Source organism: Myotis nattereri (genome assembly GCF_964212035.1).
Source record: "Myotis nattereri genome assembly, chromosome: 5".
NCBI classification, from domain to species: Eukaryota; Metazoa; Chordata; class Mammalia; order Chiroptera; family Vespertilionidae; genus Myotis; species Myotis nattereri.
In genome coordinates this window covers 42,310,022-42,327,160 of record NC_138080.1, presented here as the reverse complement: position 1 = coordinate 42,327,160, position 17,139 = coordinate 42,310,022, and the positions used below count along the sequence as shown (strand labels likewise).

General features: G+C 42.4%; 1 protein-coding gene across 1 annotated transcript in view; it reads right to left on the bottom strand.

The window, feature by feature from the left end:
- The window catches only part of SH3RF1 (SH3 domain containing ring finger 1), a 171,653-nt gene that overhangs the window by 34,993 nt on the left and 119,521 nt on the right, over positions 1–17,139 (bottom strand). The window contains exons 5-6 of the mRNA XM_081090937.1: positions 7,398–7,700; positions 1,863–1,973 (exon numbers count right to left, since the gene is read on the bottom strand). Coding sequence (XP_080947063.1) covers positions 1,863–1,973; positions 7,398–7,700 — 414 coding nt within the window. The remainder of the gene's footprint in view (positions 1–1,862; positions 1,974–7,397; positions 7,701–17,139) is intronic.

The window sequence follows — 17,139 nt, the reverse complement described above, 5'->3', positions numbered from 1 at the left end:
AAACTACAACTTTGATCTTCAACCAGAACATTATTATTATTTTTTAAAATTTATTTTACTTATTTTTTTATCTTTTGTTGTTAATCCTCACCCAAGGATAGCTTTTCCACTGATGGTTAGAGAGTGTGGAACATTGCTTGCCTCCCGTATGCCTCCCAATCGAATCTGCAAACTAGGTATGTGCCCTGACTGGAATCGAACCAGCAACCTTTTGGTGCATGGGACGACGCTCCAACTAATGGAGCCACCTGGCCGGGCATAACCAGAACATTATCAACTTCCATGTAAATACAAGAACACGCTTAACTCTATAAAACCTTTTCAAAAGTCTAAGTCAAGCTAGGTAATAACTGCATTTATTTATATCCCACCTTGTTTCAAAGTCAGTTTTCAATGATTTATAAAATGTATCAAGACAAACATAAAAGAAGAAAAATGAGGCAAAAGGAAACTGAGGACAATAAAACTAGATGGAGGCAACACTTTTGACTAATAATGTGGTGAGGTCCCAGCTAGGGAAGGGTACCAGTTTGGCTCTAAGCATTCTAGCAGAGGGAAATATAATCTTTACAACATATATAAAATCCACAACCTAAAAATAAACCAGCTGCTTAGAAGCCTCACTATTCCTGGTACCAAGAGCAGAGAAAACCAAATGGAAAATGAACCAGGCCCTCCAAGGCATTCTTAGAGCAAACCAGTGGCACATGTCACAGGCCCACCTTGAAACAGTCGAAGAGGTCAATAACCAGATCAGTAATAGTCACCCCTCTCTCTACATTCTAGGTTCTAACTCTCCGAAGCAGGTGCTATTAGTCTCATTTTACAGGTAGGAACACGGAGTCTTAAAGAGGCCACGTAACTTTCCTTACTCATAAAACAAGTAAGTGGCTGAACTGGGCTTTCAACCCTGGCCTGTGCCCCGATCACCGGGCCACACCATTTCTCTGAACGTATCACAACCAGGTGAGGTTGGGCAAAGCAAGTTATAGGGGTGGGGTTCACCGGGGACATCTGATTTAGTGGTCTTTTCTATCCTCATTCAACTCCACACTGAAACAGTCTGAAAGTATAAGCCAAGGCATTGGCCTGGATGAGCGATGTCTCACAATGGCTGCTTCCTTGCCATTCAGTTGCCTGTAATTTTTGGAAACAGGGATTTAACGACTGTGTTTCTGCTGCCTGAGGTTGTATTTGCTTGTTTCTTCTCCAGAGCGATCTTCGTCTTTGTGTCTCTCTCCCTTGGCTGCCCTCATTCTTCCTATTAATTTCCTCCGTTAGGATGTTTTAAAGCAATTAGTGTTTAGATTCTGTCTGCAGGATGCTATATTTGCAGAAAGAAAATCAAACATAATCTAAGGGCTCTTCCACGGCAGCAGGGACCTCTGGGTAGCCATGGCTATGGTTATACCACAGAAGACAAGAAACTAAAAGGTGAATCATACATGGAGAGATTTAAAATCGACTTGGCATGTGACTCAAGAAAATCATTTAGCCAGCTTCCTCAGTATGTCTACTAATGTGTTTTTGTAAGAAGTAAGCAAGGTCTAGAAACTCAAAAGAAATAAAGGTTAAGCCATCAGGAAATCAGGATGAACCATGATGAAAATTAAAGGGATTTTACCGAGTTCTAATAGTTTCAGGCCACTGATCCTCACTGTTAAGAACCTGGGCAGACTGCAGGCAAGAGATTCTATTTTGTATGTGTGTGTGTGAGATTCACAGAGACAACAGAGAAAAGATAAGAGACACACCCCACCTAGCATGTGCCACGTAAACGGCAGGTGCTGGGAGGTGGAGCGTGCCAGGTTAACATCACTGATCCCTAAGAGAGAGACAGAGATGGGAGAAGCTATACTCACGCCAAGTGCAGCTGTGTAGGGGACATCTGATGGGAATGTGAACGAAGGGCCAGTTGTCACTGGGCTGCTTGGGGGTGGGGTCACAATTAACCCGGTGGTACTTATATGAACCTGCCAAGAAAAAAGAAGTTAATAAAAAGGCTATATTTAAAACATTCTTTTTTAATTGATTTCAGAGAGGAAGAGAGAGGGAGAGAGAGATAGAAACATCAATGATGAGAGAGGATCATTGATCAGCTACCTCCTTCATGCTCCCAACGGGGGATGGAGCCTGCAACCCGGGCATGTGCCCTGACCGGGAATCAAACCATGACCTCCTGGTTCATAGGTCAAAGCTCAACCACTGAGCCTCGCCAGCTGAGCAACAGGCGATATTTAATACAATAGATTACACCAGCTAAACCTTGGGAAGGCAAGTAACAATTTTTTTAAAACATCTGTATTTTCTATTATTTTTGGAAAGCACAATCCCTTTCATTTTATTCAACCCAAATTTACTGCTTACCTAATTTGTATGAAGACACTACGAAGTCACGTGATCAACACTGGCCACTGCAATGTTTTACATACACATTTCAACTACGGCTGCCTTTCAAGGGAACACGCTGCCTCGCCTGGGATGCTACCGCCAACCCAACTGGCTTTTCAGATGGTCAGGCCTTTGCTCCACTAGCCTCCTGGCAATTCCCCTCAAGATCCTGTTGGATTGGGTTGTGGCTGAATACTCACCTGCCTAGCAATATGTTCAATCTATGTGAAATGCTTAAGGTGTTCTGCTATTTTCAGAGTCACTTTCATGATTTCTACCTTCCAGTGGGGACACATAATTAAAATGCAGCTGCCTAGACCTGCCTACAGCAGACAATCCCTGATAAAACCTTTATGGGAATGATGTCAAGTCAAATCCACTGTTTTCACAGTGTCTTATCCATGATACTACCTAAGATTAATTTACTAGAAAGAAATTGAGTTATTCAGGTCAGTTCATTGCCTGTGTTTGGTTACTTGATCACTTTCAGTCAAGTTGCACACAGGTCTGACTGCAGAGTGCAACAGCATACTCCATGGTGCAGAACTAGGGACAGGGGCTCCTGCAAAAACCAGGTTTTCCCTTCGCTATTATTATTAACCAGTTAACTACCACGATATTTTGAACTTAATTAAAAAAGGTCCACTGCTTCATCTATAGACGCTTAAGGTGTACAAATGGTTAAAGAAATGTGCTTGGCTGCTGGCACCTTGTCTTCCCCTGGAAACAATGCTATACCAAACATGCTAGGCCTTTTGTAATAAAAACTTAATCCCAAACATACTTTAGTCAATTCCCATAAATTAAGAGAAAGATTATCAGGACAAAGAAAAGCTCCAAGATTTGTTAGTTCCTGGAGGGCTTGAAGGAACTTTCAGTGTCCCACTGGGTGAGCCCCTGCTGAGGCCGGGAGAATCAGCATCCCAGCATCGAATTATTTTCACCAATAAATCTGTACATGGAATCCACGTCCTTTTAAAACCACCTCGGTACCTGTTAGCTCAGGTTCTGACTGACCGAAGCAGATTCCAGGGGTGCCACTAACAAGCGTTTCTCTTCAAACCCTCATTTTCTCTCTTCTGTGAATCAAAGTCTATTTCTAATCAATCTGTAATGGGAAGCACAGTGGTTTTTCATTCTTCGAATAAAACCTCACGGCCTGCTGCTACTTTATCCAATAAATCTTTTTATATACACACTCCCAGGGCAGCTGCATGTGGGCACCACACAGAAGATGGGAGTCTTTCTTAGGAAATGCAATGACGCTCACTTCAAAGTGTGCACCAGAATCCAGGAGCCTTTAAGGGCAGATGAAAACCCACCCCAAATACAGCTTCCCGGGCCTGACCTACCAATATCTAAAAAAGATCTCACGATTGACTGATGTTTCCCTAAAAGCCCCAGACTGGGACTCAGGATAATTAGCTGCTAATAAACTCATGACCTAGGACAAGTAAGGCACTTCGGGTCTCTGGACCCCCGTGACGAGCTGGACAGAGGTTCCCTAAGGTCTCTGGCAGCAAACGTAGGAGTGAAGCACTGAATTCGAGAATCTTGCCGGCCTCAGTTCAGCATCCTAGCACTGGAGCAAAGGAAGAGGGAATGGTCACCAAAGAATGACTCAAAGCAGAAGAAAAGTGGCTGAGGGTGTGCGTGTCCAGAATAAATGCCCCGCGTGGGGACAACCTGACTTGACGCTGTGCTCATCCTTTGCTCATGAAACTGCAGATTAGTCTTCCCTGGAAAGGGCTATGCAGAGAGGAAAGAGGTGGGGGGAGCAAATGGAAATGAATGGGTGAATTTTCTTGCCTCCCCCGAAGCCACTGGCAATATACTGGTAGACAAGCCGCAAAAACTCTCGCTCTTATGAATCACTCCTCCAGCTGGCAGAGGCCAAAAAGTACCATGGGTGCGGCCAGAGGAGCAGACAAAATGTCTGGGTGCTTGCAGCACCACACGCTTTTACAGGTGTTAGGCACAGACATCTGTGCACGTCTGTTCTGATGGCCCACCTGGACAGCGGGACCGATACGCAATCTGTCAACTTACATACTGGAAAGTTCAGCCTTCACTCATTAGTCACCACGTAAAATAGGAAGTGAGCCCTTTGCTCCTTTCTTTGGTTCACTGCCCATCCTGTTGCCTGAAATTTGGAATTTGCCACCCAGAAACAGAAGGACAAGGACCTAACCCCTAACCACATGGTGAAAAGGTAAGCTGGAAGGCCCCGTCACACCGGCACCGAACTGCCTCTATGTGGATTGGGTGAGATAACAACACTCACTTCTTTAGGCCCCTTGCCTTGGGTTTTTAAATAAATGAAACCAAACCTAACTAAGGAAAAGCAAGACAGAAGTATCAGGCCAATAGCAGGAGACATATTCAGCCACAGGCCTCAGTCAACTCTACTGAGAGGTGCTTTTCTGGGGAGAAGAGAAGGAGAGCCCTACTTTAAATGGCCTCCCAAGCGCCGTCTTCCCATCTCCACTCATCTCCATGGCAGGAGAGTGTTTGCTGGCCACACATGCTACACGTACTCATCGCTCTGCTGTGGACTGTGGTTCCCTCCCATGTACACAGCACCCAGACAAGGAGCGCTTTCTGTAAACCCAGGCGGGAGGAACCAGGCAGCACTTCAAACACCTCCCATCCTCTTCGAGACAGAACTTCTCCCCAGGCAACACGCTACGACTGAAAACAGGAGGAATTGGAACATGGGAGGAGTGGGGCATGGTTGGAGGGGAAACTGCTTTCACAGAACAGAGAACCAGCCTTGTTTCCTAAGCTACTCAAACCAAAACAATAGTCGCTCCACCTTGATGGTCTCCGTTCCCAGCTCTAGTGTGGCAGTGTCAGGGAAGCTCACACCCGACTGCCGTGTTCGCTAGCAAACATATAAACGCTGTATTATCTTCCTTTCTCTTCTAATTTTCTCTACTGCCAGGATGACTGTCTATTCTTTTAAAGCAATTCCCACTGTGAGCTGCCATTATACTTAGTGAACACTTATCTTTTATTTCAAGAAAGCATCACTGTGAAAATGTTGCTAGGTCACACATAAAAAAACACACTCAAATGATTCTCTTTTCTTTTAGTGAATGGCCACCTTGACTAGCCTCCTCCCTCAGAACCTCATTCAAAATCATCAGTTTGGACTCTCTCCAGAGGAACCTCACTTGGTACTTGGTGCTCTGATTTAGTCTGTCATTCAGACAACTAGTTACATGTAAAACAGCACGGTGCTCCTCTCTACCCATTATTCAAGTGACTCGTTCATTCAACGAATAGTTACTGGTGCTTATTGTATGTCTGACATTTGGGATGTATCAGTGAACAAAACAAAGACCTCTGCCCTCATCACCCTCATGTTCTAGTCGTGTGTGTGTGTGTGTGTGTGTGTGAGAGAGTGATTATTGAGTGCTTATTGTATGTCTGCCATTTGGAATATATATCAGCGAATAAAACAAAGACCTCTGCCTTCATCACCCTCATGTTCTAGTCGTGTGTGTGTGTGTGTGTGTGTGTGTCCTATTTCCCTCATAAGATCAAAAGTTTCATGGCCCTACTGCCTAAAACACAACAAAACACAATCCCATTCAGAGAATGAAAGCATTTATCTCACAACCTACAGCATGAATCTAAAGGAGCAAGGTCAAATAAATGAGTCTGAGAGAACATAATTTTTAGTAATATTAGCAAGGAATACAAAAAACTGTTGTAAATATTTATTCTGTGGTCCAAAACAGATACTTATTAAACTGGGTAGGTTTCTTGAGGATAAGGACTATGTGTTTGCTGGCTTTCTTTTTTTTTTTTTTGAATTTTTATTTATTGATTTTGAGAGAGAGAGAGAGACATTGATTTGTTGTTCCAGTTATTATGCATTCATTGGTTGATTCTTGTATGTGCCCCTGACCAGGGAGCAAACCCCCAACCTTGGTGTATCAGGATGATGCTCTAACCAACTGAGCTACCTAGCCAGGGCTGTTGGCTTCTTTCTTTCTTTTCTTTTCTTCTCTCTCTCTCTCTCTCTCTCTCTCTCTCTCTCTCTCTCCCTCTCTTCTCTCTCTCCTTTTTCCCTTTAAGGAAAAATAATTTATTTTTATGTTTTTTTTAAATCACAGCTATAAATACTATAGAGTAGAATATAAAATCTGTATAAATTTTTAAAATAAAACATGAGCTTTGAAAGAAATTCCTCCCACTTGTGGCAGGCCACTTTGGACTAGGCTCTCTGGACTTTGGGTTGAAGAGAATACAGCTATCACCTAACTGGATGACTACAGCAGGGCACAGCGAGGCTCACGTTGCAGTCCAGAATTAAGCCTAGAACGGGAAAGTCCCACATCTTATTTTGTTTGGTATACGCAGTTCCATGAAGGCTCTACAATAAGGCACCCAGTAAAGGTTTGTCAAATGATTAAACCAATGTTCCCCATCATCTTGAGCCTTTTTATTAACACAAGAATAATATGTAGCTATTTTTTTAAGACAGTCCAAAGTCTTGATGAATTAATGAGCTTTTAAAAAATGCTAGGCCAATTTCTAACTTAAATTAAATGTTTCTTTATGTCCTTTTTCTGGAACTCTGACTAAGAAGCCCAAATACCAAGGTAAGTCACACAGATGTAGGCAACTGCAAACTTCATGAGTTTTGACCACAGTATCTTCAGTTTGGATGGAGATAAAAGTTTTAGTTGGCAAGAACTCCTGAAACAGCTTTCTGTAAAACTGAGTGCTTAGTGAGACTGATAAGTATTATTTAATTCATCTTATAATTTCAGATCTTTCCTTTGAAAATGCCTGTGTAGCTCTGGGTGAATATGCTCAAGTCATTTCTCCCTTCTCCATTTTTCCACCTGCAGAACAAGAAAGGCTTTGCTCCCCAGGAGAGCTACTACCTTCCGAAGGCAACAATGAACAAGATCTTTCGGCTGGTGAACAAACTGGTTCGTGACTAGATCATTTTGTGGCTGACCTCTTTTCCTGCCTTTTGGGTGACCCACCTGAGAAGGGGCGCTGCAGGAGAGCCCGGACAGCTCGCTGATCCGTGCGGCGGCCGTGGGGTTGCTGGAGCTGATGAGGACAGGGGGGCTGATCTCCATGGAGTGGCGGTTCTGGGACGCCTGGGAGGATTTGTTGGCCATGGTGAGGGACGTGAAGGAGTGCCGCTTTTTGGTGTTCTTCTTGGTGTCGGAGTGCTTTGAGGCAGTGCTGCCCTGAGCTGCTGCCGAGGTGCCTTCTCCAGCATCAGCTCCTGGCCCAGGAGGCTTATCCCATTCTATCAGCTGCTTAGCGGCCGAGTTAAACTGCAAACCAACAAATTAGTACGAGTTAGGCAATTCTCAAGGACTCACTGACATTTATTTTCAACATGCTTTTTTAATTTTTTTTTTTTTTTTTTTAAAAATATATTTTATTGATTTTTTACAGAGAGGAAGGGAGAGAGATAGAGAGTTAGAAACATCGATGAGAGAGAATCATCGATCAGCTGCCTCCTGCACATCTCCTACTGGGGATATGCCCGCAACCCAGGTACATGCCCTTGACCGGAATCGAACCTGGGACCTTTCAGTCCGCAGGCCGACGCTCTATCCACTGAGCCAAACCGGTTTCGGCTCAACACGCTTTTTTTAAATCCTCACCCGAGGATACATTATTGATGAGAGAGAGAGAGAGAGAGAGAGAGAGAGAGAGAGAGAGAAAGAGAAATACTGATTTGAGAGAGAAACATCAATTGGTTGCTTCCCATACGTGTCCTGATCGGAAATAAAACCTGAAACCTAGGTATGCGTCCTGACCTGGAACTGAATCCAAAGTCATTTGGTGTACATGCTCCAACCAACTGCGCCACCAGGCCAGGGTTACTTTCAACAAATTTTCATCTAAAATTTAACATCACCACTTTAAAGTTTGCAGATGCAAGTGGGTATATATTTTTTCCAAGTGAGATACTTTTTCTCTCAATACTGGGATGCTAAATCAAGAAGAAACAGTCAAGAGCAAGACTGACAAGGTTAAGAAACATTTTTTTCCAAGAATCTTTGGAATATTTAATTTTTAAAATTGCCATTAACAGATGAAGATTTATTTTAGTTCACTGATGAAATTTAGAGAAGAGCAATTAGAAAGGGTATGTTTGTCCAACTGATGACGCTATTGTCCAGCAATGGCTGGGGGTTTGCTGGAAGCACAACTGAACATCCAAGGGGCAACTTTTGGGCTTGGTAAAAATGAGCAAGACAATGAAGAATGAAACCAGAGATGTTAACTCATCTACTTCCATACAAATTTGGGGGAGCCTCACAAAACAGTTGGTAAAAACTCTTGATATATATTTTTTCACATCATCGTGTCAGTTATTAAATTTTAAATCATAACAGGGTAAGACATGAGATTCACATCCTGTTGGCAAGCGACCTTACTGTATTTGACAAGTTGCCTGTGTGTGAATGAAGTAATGGCCCAACGTGTGGCAAGCTGTGCACTGGGCTGATAATACCAGCAAGAAAGGAAAGAACCTAAGGGTTTTGTTTTCCCTGAGGCAAAATATGTTCCAGGAAAGCTTCAGTGAAAACAAGGTGCATATAACTTACCTAGATAATAGAATAATGGGAAAACACCGAGTATAATTTAACTCTCATGAAACACAGAGATAAAAAATAAACTTTTTAAAGGTAATTTAGGTAATAGGAAAAGTAACTGCGCTTTTCCCACCTCCGCACTGCCTGCTGAGCACTTCACAAAGAACTTTAGATTAACTAACATCACCAAATGCTATTTTTCACCCACCTAAATGGTTAGGACCATGTCTTTTCATCCTGCTGATGCGAATGTCCTACTAGCCAAATGGGAATCCTGCTGGTCAGTATTTAATTAACAGTGAACTTACTCTGCTCACAAAGGTGTATTAACTGCAGCTCAATACGCAGTGCTTGTATAGATGATTGCAAATTGATTAACAGTGTGTCTCTGGATTCCCCCAAAGACTAGAATTCATTGGGTCTGTCTGATCTATAATTAATAGGGCACATCTTTTTCAAACATGAGCAAACCTTCCTTCAGACTTCCAGGACTTCTTCCACGTGATAGCCTGGAACAGTAGGCAGAAATGCCACAGTAGCACCTATCAATGCCTGAGGCACCCATGGCAGGAGAAAAAAACCATGTCTCATTGTGCTACATGTTTAGGGATGAAGAAGTGAGGTACTTTTAAAGGGTAGTCTTACAATAGCATTACAATGGCATTTGACCAAGAGAGCCAGAATTTACCAATCCCACCTTAGTTTAGCCATCTCACTTTCTGGGTGGTCTCCAAGACAATCAAATACCTCAAGGAAGCAATGCAATGTCTTATTTTTTGTGGTGGGAATTGCCCAAACCTCGGTGTGGAGTGCTAATAAACCTCAGCAAACCATGTGGTGGTTGGGTCCTTATTCCTACACAAGTTGGGAAGGAGGAGTCTGAAATCCAAGCAGACAAAAGAGCTACTCCATTCCCCTCATCCCAAACTTGTCACCTCAGAGAGAAGGCCAGTCACCCGCCAATGCCAGAGGACAAGGATTCAGAGAAAGCTTTCTTCCAGTGTAAGCTCATTTAGTCCCCAAGGCACGAATCTGCAAAAGCATGACCTAATCAATGTACTAAAATCCACTGATTAGCTCAACGGCACTTCTGTCGCACTGAATAGAAATAGGAAAGGGACTGAGTCAACTTCCTCCTCATTGAGGCCACAAATAAGACTAGAGAAAACTATTGCATATGCTTGGTATCATGGCTGAATTCATTCTGAGTCAAGCCATAGGCTCCAATAGCAGTGTCTGTATTGAAAAGGTCTGAGATATTACCAGAGTCTAGTTATGGTCATACCTAGCCAAGTGTCAGTTACAGTTAATACTGTGCTAATATTTCAGGTTTCCATATACTGTGTTCTCATAAACACTTCTGAGAATTATGCCCTGACCGGTTTGGCTCAGTGGATAGAGCGTCGGCCTGCAGACTGAAGGGTTCCAGGTTCGATTCCAGTCAAGGGCATGTACCTTGGTTGTGGGCACATCCCCAGTAATGGGTGTGCAGGAGGCAGCTGATCGATGTTTCTCTCTCCCATCGATGTTTCTAACTCTCTATCCCTCTCCCTTCCTCTCTGTAAAAAATCAATAAAATATATTTTAAAAAAAAACTTCTGAGAATTAATTACTGTTCCCTCTATTTCCTACTGCTTCTCTCAATAGAAAAAAACTTGCATGTGCCTTTTTCTATATCCTATACTTTCCATTAAAACAACTACACTTTGAGCACCTGCTATGTGCCAGATACTGTGCTAGGTGCTGGAGATCTACAGACGCAGAGAAATGGTCCCTGACCTTAAGGAGTTTATAAGCAGACATAGAAATAGAACACAAGTGCGCTCCATAATTTCCTATGTCTCGCTTCTTTCACTCAACAACATGCTCTCTCCTCACCCCCACTTCCCCGGCCCAGGTTTATCCATATTGCTCCATGAATCAGTCATTCTTTTTAACTGCTGTGTAATATTTCATTGTGTGGATATGCCATAGTTTATCCATCCTACTGTTGATTTATATTTGGTTTCCCCTTCCCTCCCCTCCTTTCTTCTCTCCTTCCCTCTTCTTTCCCTTCCCCTTCCCATTTTCTTTCCTTCCTTCCTTCCTTCCTTCCTTCCTTCCTTCCTTCCTTCCTTCCTTCCTTCCTTCCTTCCTCCCTTCCTTCTTTCCTTCCCTCCCTCCCTCCCTCCCGCCCTCCCTCCTTCCCTCTTTAGATTTTGCCTATTAACAGCAACGCTGCCATGAATGATCTAGTTCACGTCTTTTGGTGGATATTGAGTATATGTTCAGAAGTGGAACTGCTGGGCCATAGGGTTGGCATGTTTAGAAAAACACAGTCTATGTGCACAAACATGTGTATGCAGGTGGAGACACAGTGTGATGCAATTAGCAAACTGCAGGCAGAAGACCACAGTTCTAGTCCCAGCACAGCCATTAACTGTGACTGCTCTTGGTGGCAGCTTCCTCAGCTATGAACTAAGGAAGTTGGAGCCAGTGATCTTTTGTCTCTTTTTCGCCCCCACCACCCCACAAGGATAATGATCTCACTTTAAACAGATAGTGATCATCATCCCTCTAAATAGCCTCGTATATTTTTCCTGCATTTCATTTTCACACATGGATGTTAATATTTGTTAGCAGAATGTTGTCATATTTCAAAATTACTTTAGAGTTCTTCTAAAGCAGCAGAGGTTAGTATTAAGGACAGTATTTGCTGCCTTACAAGTTACAAAGAAAATCATAACGTGAGGTCTATTTGGTAGAGGCATCAAGTAAATCAGGCAGAAACTTAAAGAGGCTTATGTTGTAAGTGTGACTTAACCTGGAGTAACAGCAGGAAAGCAGGGACCTCACAGCTTTTAAGGGATTTTGATAAAATTCATTTGTGAATGTTTGAGCTCAGTAGCACAGACTTCCCATGACATTTATCTAGCCATAACGTTTAGTTTAGGAGTGCACTCATCACCTGCAGAATAAATGTATACACTAATATACCTCCTTCCAAATACTTGGTAAGGGATATCTGATAAGACTTAGGTTGGATACAAGGTAAAACTCAGCACACAGGTGCGAAAAGCATGGTCAAGCTGGATCTGTTGATCTTAGGACTTGGCAAATTTAAAATTGAGAAAGAACTCATCTTTGAGATTATCAAAAGTATACATAAACATGAAAAAGAAGATACTTACAAAATAATGACAACCACAAGGCAGCTTAAGAAATACCAAAATAATTTTCTGTGTATGTGGTTGTTCTCTTTGCTAAAGAGAATATGGCCTTTTTAACATTTGGGACTTAAATTTTTCAAAAAGAGAACAAAGAATTTAATATGAATTAACTTGAATATTGACTATTTTATATGATGCTTTAGAGATGAATCAGACTCTAGTTTTTAAACACTAGAGAATGCAATACACTAGAGTTCCCAGAACCTAACAGTTTTTCAATAAAAGGCAAATAAGGATTTGAAAAAACGTGTTATAAATATAATATATGCTTCCAGGTATTTTCTATATAAATGCTGTTAAATATCCATCTACTCCACTAATCTTAACAGAGCAGCATGCTGGCTTTTTATATATAGAGATACATCCATCACAGTAAAAATATTGTTTCAATTTGTTTTTTAATTTGATATATGTTGGCATACTATCCTCGTGAGCACCTTTTCACAGCGACAGACACAGGTTGACAGTCTGCTGTCCCACAGTGCAGACATGTCATCGTGTAATACAGCCTGGCAAGTCTGGGCAAGCAGATCTGCAGGGTAAACTTCTAAGCTGAGATGCCATAATGAAAAAAGATTGATAAATTTGGCTCATAATATAAAAATGTATGTATAGCCAAAATACATTTTTGTTTGAAATTGTTAGATCAAAGTGTAGACTTAGGACACTTTTTTGAAGGATACTGTCATACTGAACTCCAAAAAAGGGTCAATTTTCATCACTTCCCATAGTGTATAAAAAGGCCCTTTTCCTATATTGTTAATAGTATTGTTATCATTAATTTTAAAACTTCTATTAGTTGGAGAGGTAAGAAAACTGTTTTCATTTGTATTTTTCCATTTATTAATGAGATTGTCTATTTTTTCCCCTAGGATTTGCTTATTCTCCTACTTTATCCATATTTATATTAGATTATTGATATTTTTTCTTATACATTTATATGTGTTCTTTAGGTATTATATAAATTATTCTCTAACATAATATGAATGCATGTATATATTTATATGTGTACTAGAGGCCCGGTGCACAAATTTGTGCACAGGTGGGGTCCAGCTGGCCTGCCATGATGGGGGCTGATCGGGGCCAGCCCAGCATGGGGGAAGGGCCACAGGCGGTTGGCCAGCCAGGCCCGACCCCGATCGGGGTGGGGTGGGGTGGGGTGGAGTGGGCCGATCGGGGGCCGGGCTGGCCAGGGGGAGGGGCTATGGGAGGTTGGCTGGCTGCAGTGGGCATCATAGCAACTGGTCATTCTGCTCATTCCGGCGTTCTGGATACTGGCTTTTTATATATATAGATACATCCATCAAAATAAAAATATTGTTTCAATTTGTATTTTAATTTGATATATGTGGCTATACATACAGTTTTATATTATGAGCCAAATTTATCAATCTTTTTCCATTATGGCATCTCAATTTAACATCATGCTTTAAAAGTCTTATGCCATAATTATTTTTAAAAAGAAAACATGTTTTTTATAGTATTTCCCTTCCTTCTTCCTTCCTTTGCTTTGCTTTCTTTTTATATCTCAATAATTGGCGTTCTTTGTTCTGTCCCTGGTGTGTGGGTCTGTGACAGTGTCCAGCGGGGCCTGGTCCGTGTCCGGACCCCCCAAGTCTTCCGTCCCTGCCTCCAGGCATTGGCATCAACTAAAGTCAGAATTCCCAGGAACTTGAGCAGAGGCTCCCAGTAATTGCTGCGGAGAGATAACTCCAAAGAAGGTGGGAAAGAATACAGCAGTGCTTCCTCTTTCTCATTCAGAAAACCTATTTCCTGCTGAGTCTGCAAATAGGAGACCAGAGACAGGAGCTTCTGACCTTACCCATGGAAACTCAGGCTGATCATGCATCTCAGGAACCTCAGTCCCTGCTTGAGAGTGGTCTTTCTTCCTCAAAAGTTCCCACATTTTCCAACAAGGACAGTCTGGGGGATGAGATGCTGGCAGCTGCACTCCTAAAGGCCAAGTCCCAGGAGTTGGTGACATTTGAGGATGTGGCTGTGTACTTTATCCGGAAGGAGTGGAAGCGTTTGGAGCCTGCTCAGCGGGATCTCTATAGAGATGTGATGCTGGAGAATTATGGGAATGTATTCTCATTGGATGGTGAGACCAGAACTGAGCATGACCAAGAAATTTCTGAAGATACAGAATCAGATGGGGTGCTATTGGGAAGATTCCAAAAGGATATTTCTCAGGGTCTTAAGTTTGAAGAAGCCTATGAAAAAGAAGTCAGTCTCAAGAGGCAGCTGGGGAACTCTTCTGGAGAAAAACTGCATAGGAAGATACAAGATTTTGGTCAAGTGACAGTTGAGGAAAAGCTAACCCCCATGATAGAGAGAAGTGAGAAATATAATGATTTTGGGAACAGCTTCACTGTGAGTTCCAACCTTATTTCACATCAGAGACTTTCTGTGGGAGACAGACCCCATAAGTGTGATGAATGTAGCAAGAGCTTTAATCGAACTTCAGACCTTATTCAACATCAGAGAATTCACACTGGGGAAAAACCCTATGAATGTAGTGAATGTGGGAAGGCTTTCAGCCAGAGCTCACATCTGATTCAGCATCAGAGAATCCACACTGGAGAGAAACCTTATGAATGTAATGATTGTGGGAAGACCTTCAGTTGTAGCTCTGCTCTCATTCTACATAGAAGGATCCACACTGGAGAGAAACCTTATGAATGTAATGAGTGTGGGAAAACCTTTAGCTGGAGCTCCACCCTTACTCATCATCAGAGAATCCACACTGGAGAGAAACCATATGCTTGTAATGAATGTGGGAAAGCCTTCAGTAGAAGCTCTACCCTCATTCATCACCAGAGAATCCACACTGGAGAGAAGCCCTATGAATGTAATGAGTGTGGGAAGGCCTTCAGCCAGAGCTCACACCTCTACCAGCACCAGAGAATCCACACTGGAGAGAAGCCCTATGAATGTATGGAATGTGGAGGAAAGTTTACCTATAGTTCAGGCCTTATTCAGCATCAAAGAATTCACACAGGGGAGAATCCCTATGAATGTAATGAGTGTGGGAAAGCCTTTAGGTATAGTTCAGCTCTTGTTCGCCATCAGAGAATTCACACTGGAGAGAAGCCTTTGAATGTAATGGGAATGAGCAAAAGTTCTCTCAGAGTTACTGCTGAATTAAATATCAGAGAGTCAACTTGAAAGAGAGCCACACACCTGTTTTTCTCACGTCCCCTGCGTCTGAAGACCCCCTGCCTTACTATAAAAGTATGAACAACTTCGGATGTGTCCCTTCTGATGCAAATCTTCCACTTTAGAGAATGGGGAAAATTGGGCAGCTCATCCTGGCACAGTGATTAGCAACCTGGTCAGTGTCCCCAGGAACAATACCAGCCTTAAAAAATTAGGAGGCAAACAGCAGATTAAGTGCTGGAAATGGAGGGAAGCTCTGGGACCAATCACCTTCCGTTATGGAAGGGAGTTTGCACTAGACCGTATTTCTCATACCAAGGGAGCCTTTCTTACCAAGGTGAGGGTGGAAGCACAGTAGGAGTAAAATTCTAAGGATTCCTCTATTGGAGTCAGTATAGTCAGCACAGATGGCAGTGGAAAGAATGTTCTGGGTCCTGTTACTGAGAAAGAGGAAAGGAATTTCAAATGCGTTGAAGTAACTGCAAGCTGTTAGAAAAAGAAAAAGAAAGGGGAAAGGATGCTGTGCGTGGAAGCCACTGTTCCTAATCCAGCTTCAAGTTTTGATAAGGAAATAGGGTGATGAGGGATTTGTTATTTGATTGGGGGTGAGGAGTTTCTGAAAGCATTCTGGCAAGTTTGTTGGAGAACCCAGGACTAATTGGGAAATATAACTAATCAGTGAGTCTAACATGAGGAAATGGATCAAAAGCTTTTAGCATAGGTCTTTGTTTCCTCTTCTCTCCCTCTTCCTCATCACTCCTGTGATAAAAAGTTATTTAATTAAAACCCTAGTGACTAAGGATGCTTTTAAGGAGCTTGCTCAGCCAGCTTGCCCTGCCTTCTGTCACCTATGACCTGTAACATCTGGCCCAGCAACCAAACTTCTGACCCCACCTCTGACTTCAACAGCAGAGTATGAATGCAAACAAAGAGCAAAGCCCAGAGAAGGAAGGCTCTGGCCTGTGCCTGGTGGCAGGGCTCCTTGCTGGGTTAAGATGGAGCTCCTGAATTTACCAGCTGAAGGGATGACCTCATGATGTTTTCCCAATCCTGCTCATCCTGTAGCATAAATGAAGTGCACTATTAAACAGAATAGTTTTTCAGAAAAAAAAAAAAAAAATAATTGACCCTGTGAAGCATAAAGAATCAGGTGGGGCTAGCACTTTGCTTTCCCACCTGGCTCAGTGGCGGTGCCATCACCACTTAGCTAACGGTCCATCTTCCCCAAATTCCACCTTCATAAAGCCATGTTTAAATGTTGAAGTCTAAAATTATCTGCCTGAATTTTATATAATGTTATTAACCAATGTTACCACAATAAATTTAATTTTAAAAAGCCACAGCATGGCTCAGTGGTTGAGCATCGACCTGTAAACCAAGAGGATACGGTTTTGATTCCTGGTCAGGACACATAACCAGGTTGTGGGTTCAATGTGGGGGGCATGCAGCCAATCAATGATTCTCTCCCATCATTGATGTTTCTATTTCTCCTCTCCTTTCCTCTCTGAAATCAATAAAAATATTTTTTTAAAAAAGAAAAGAGAGAAGTGGTGGAGCGCTTCAGCATTCTGCCGCATGGCCAGGTCCCACGTGCCCTCCCCAGAAGCAGACACTGTGAAGAACTGTGGGACAGAAATCCATGCACTGACCTCCTCCTAAAAGACATGAGAATACTTTGCCTCACGTTATAATCCTTTGCAAAATGTGTTTTACATAATGGCAATGGGGAATTCGTATTTCCTTTAGTCATCTATTCTTCCCCACAATTTAGGTAACAAGGTTTTTGTTTGGGGATG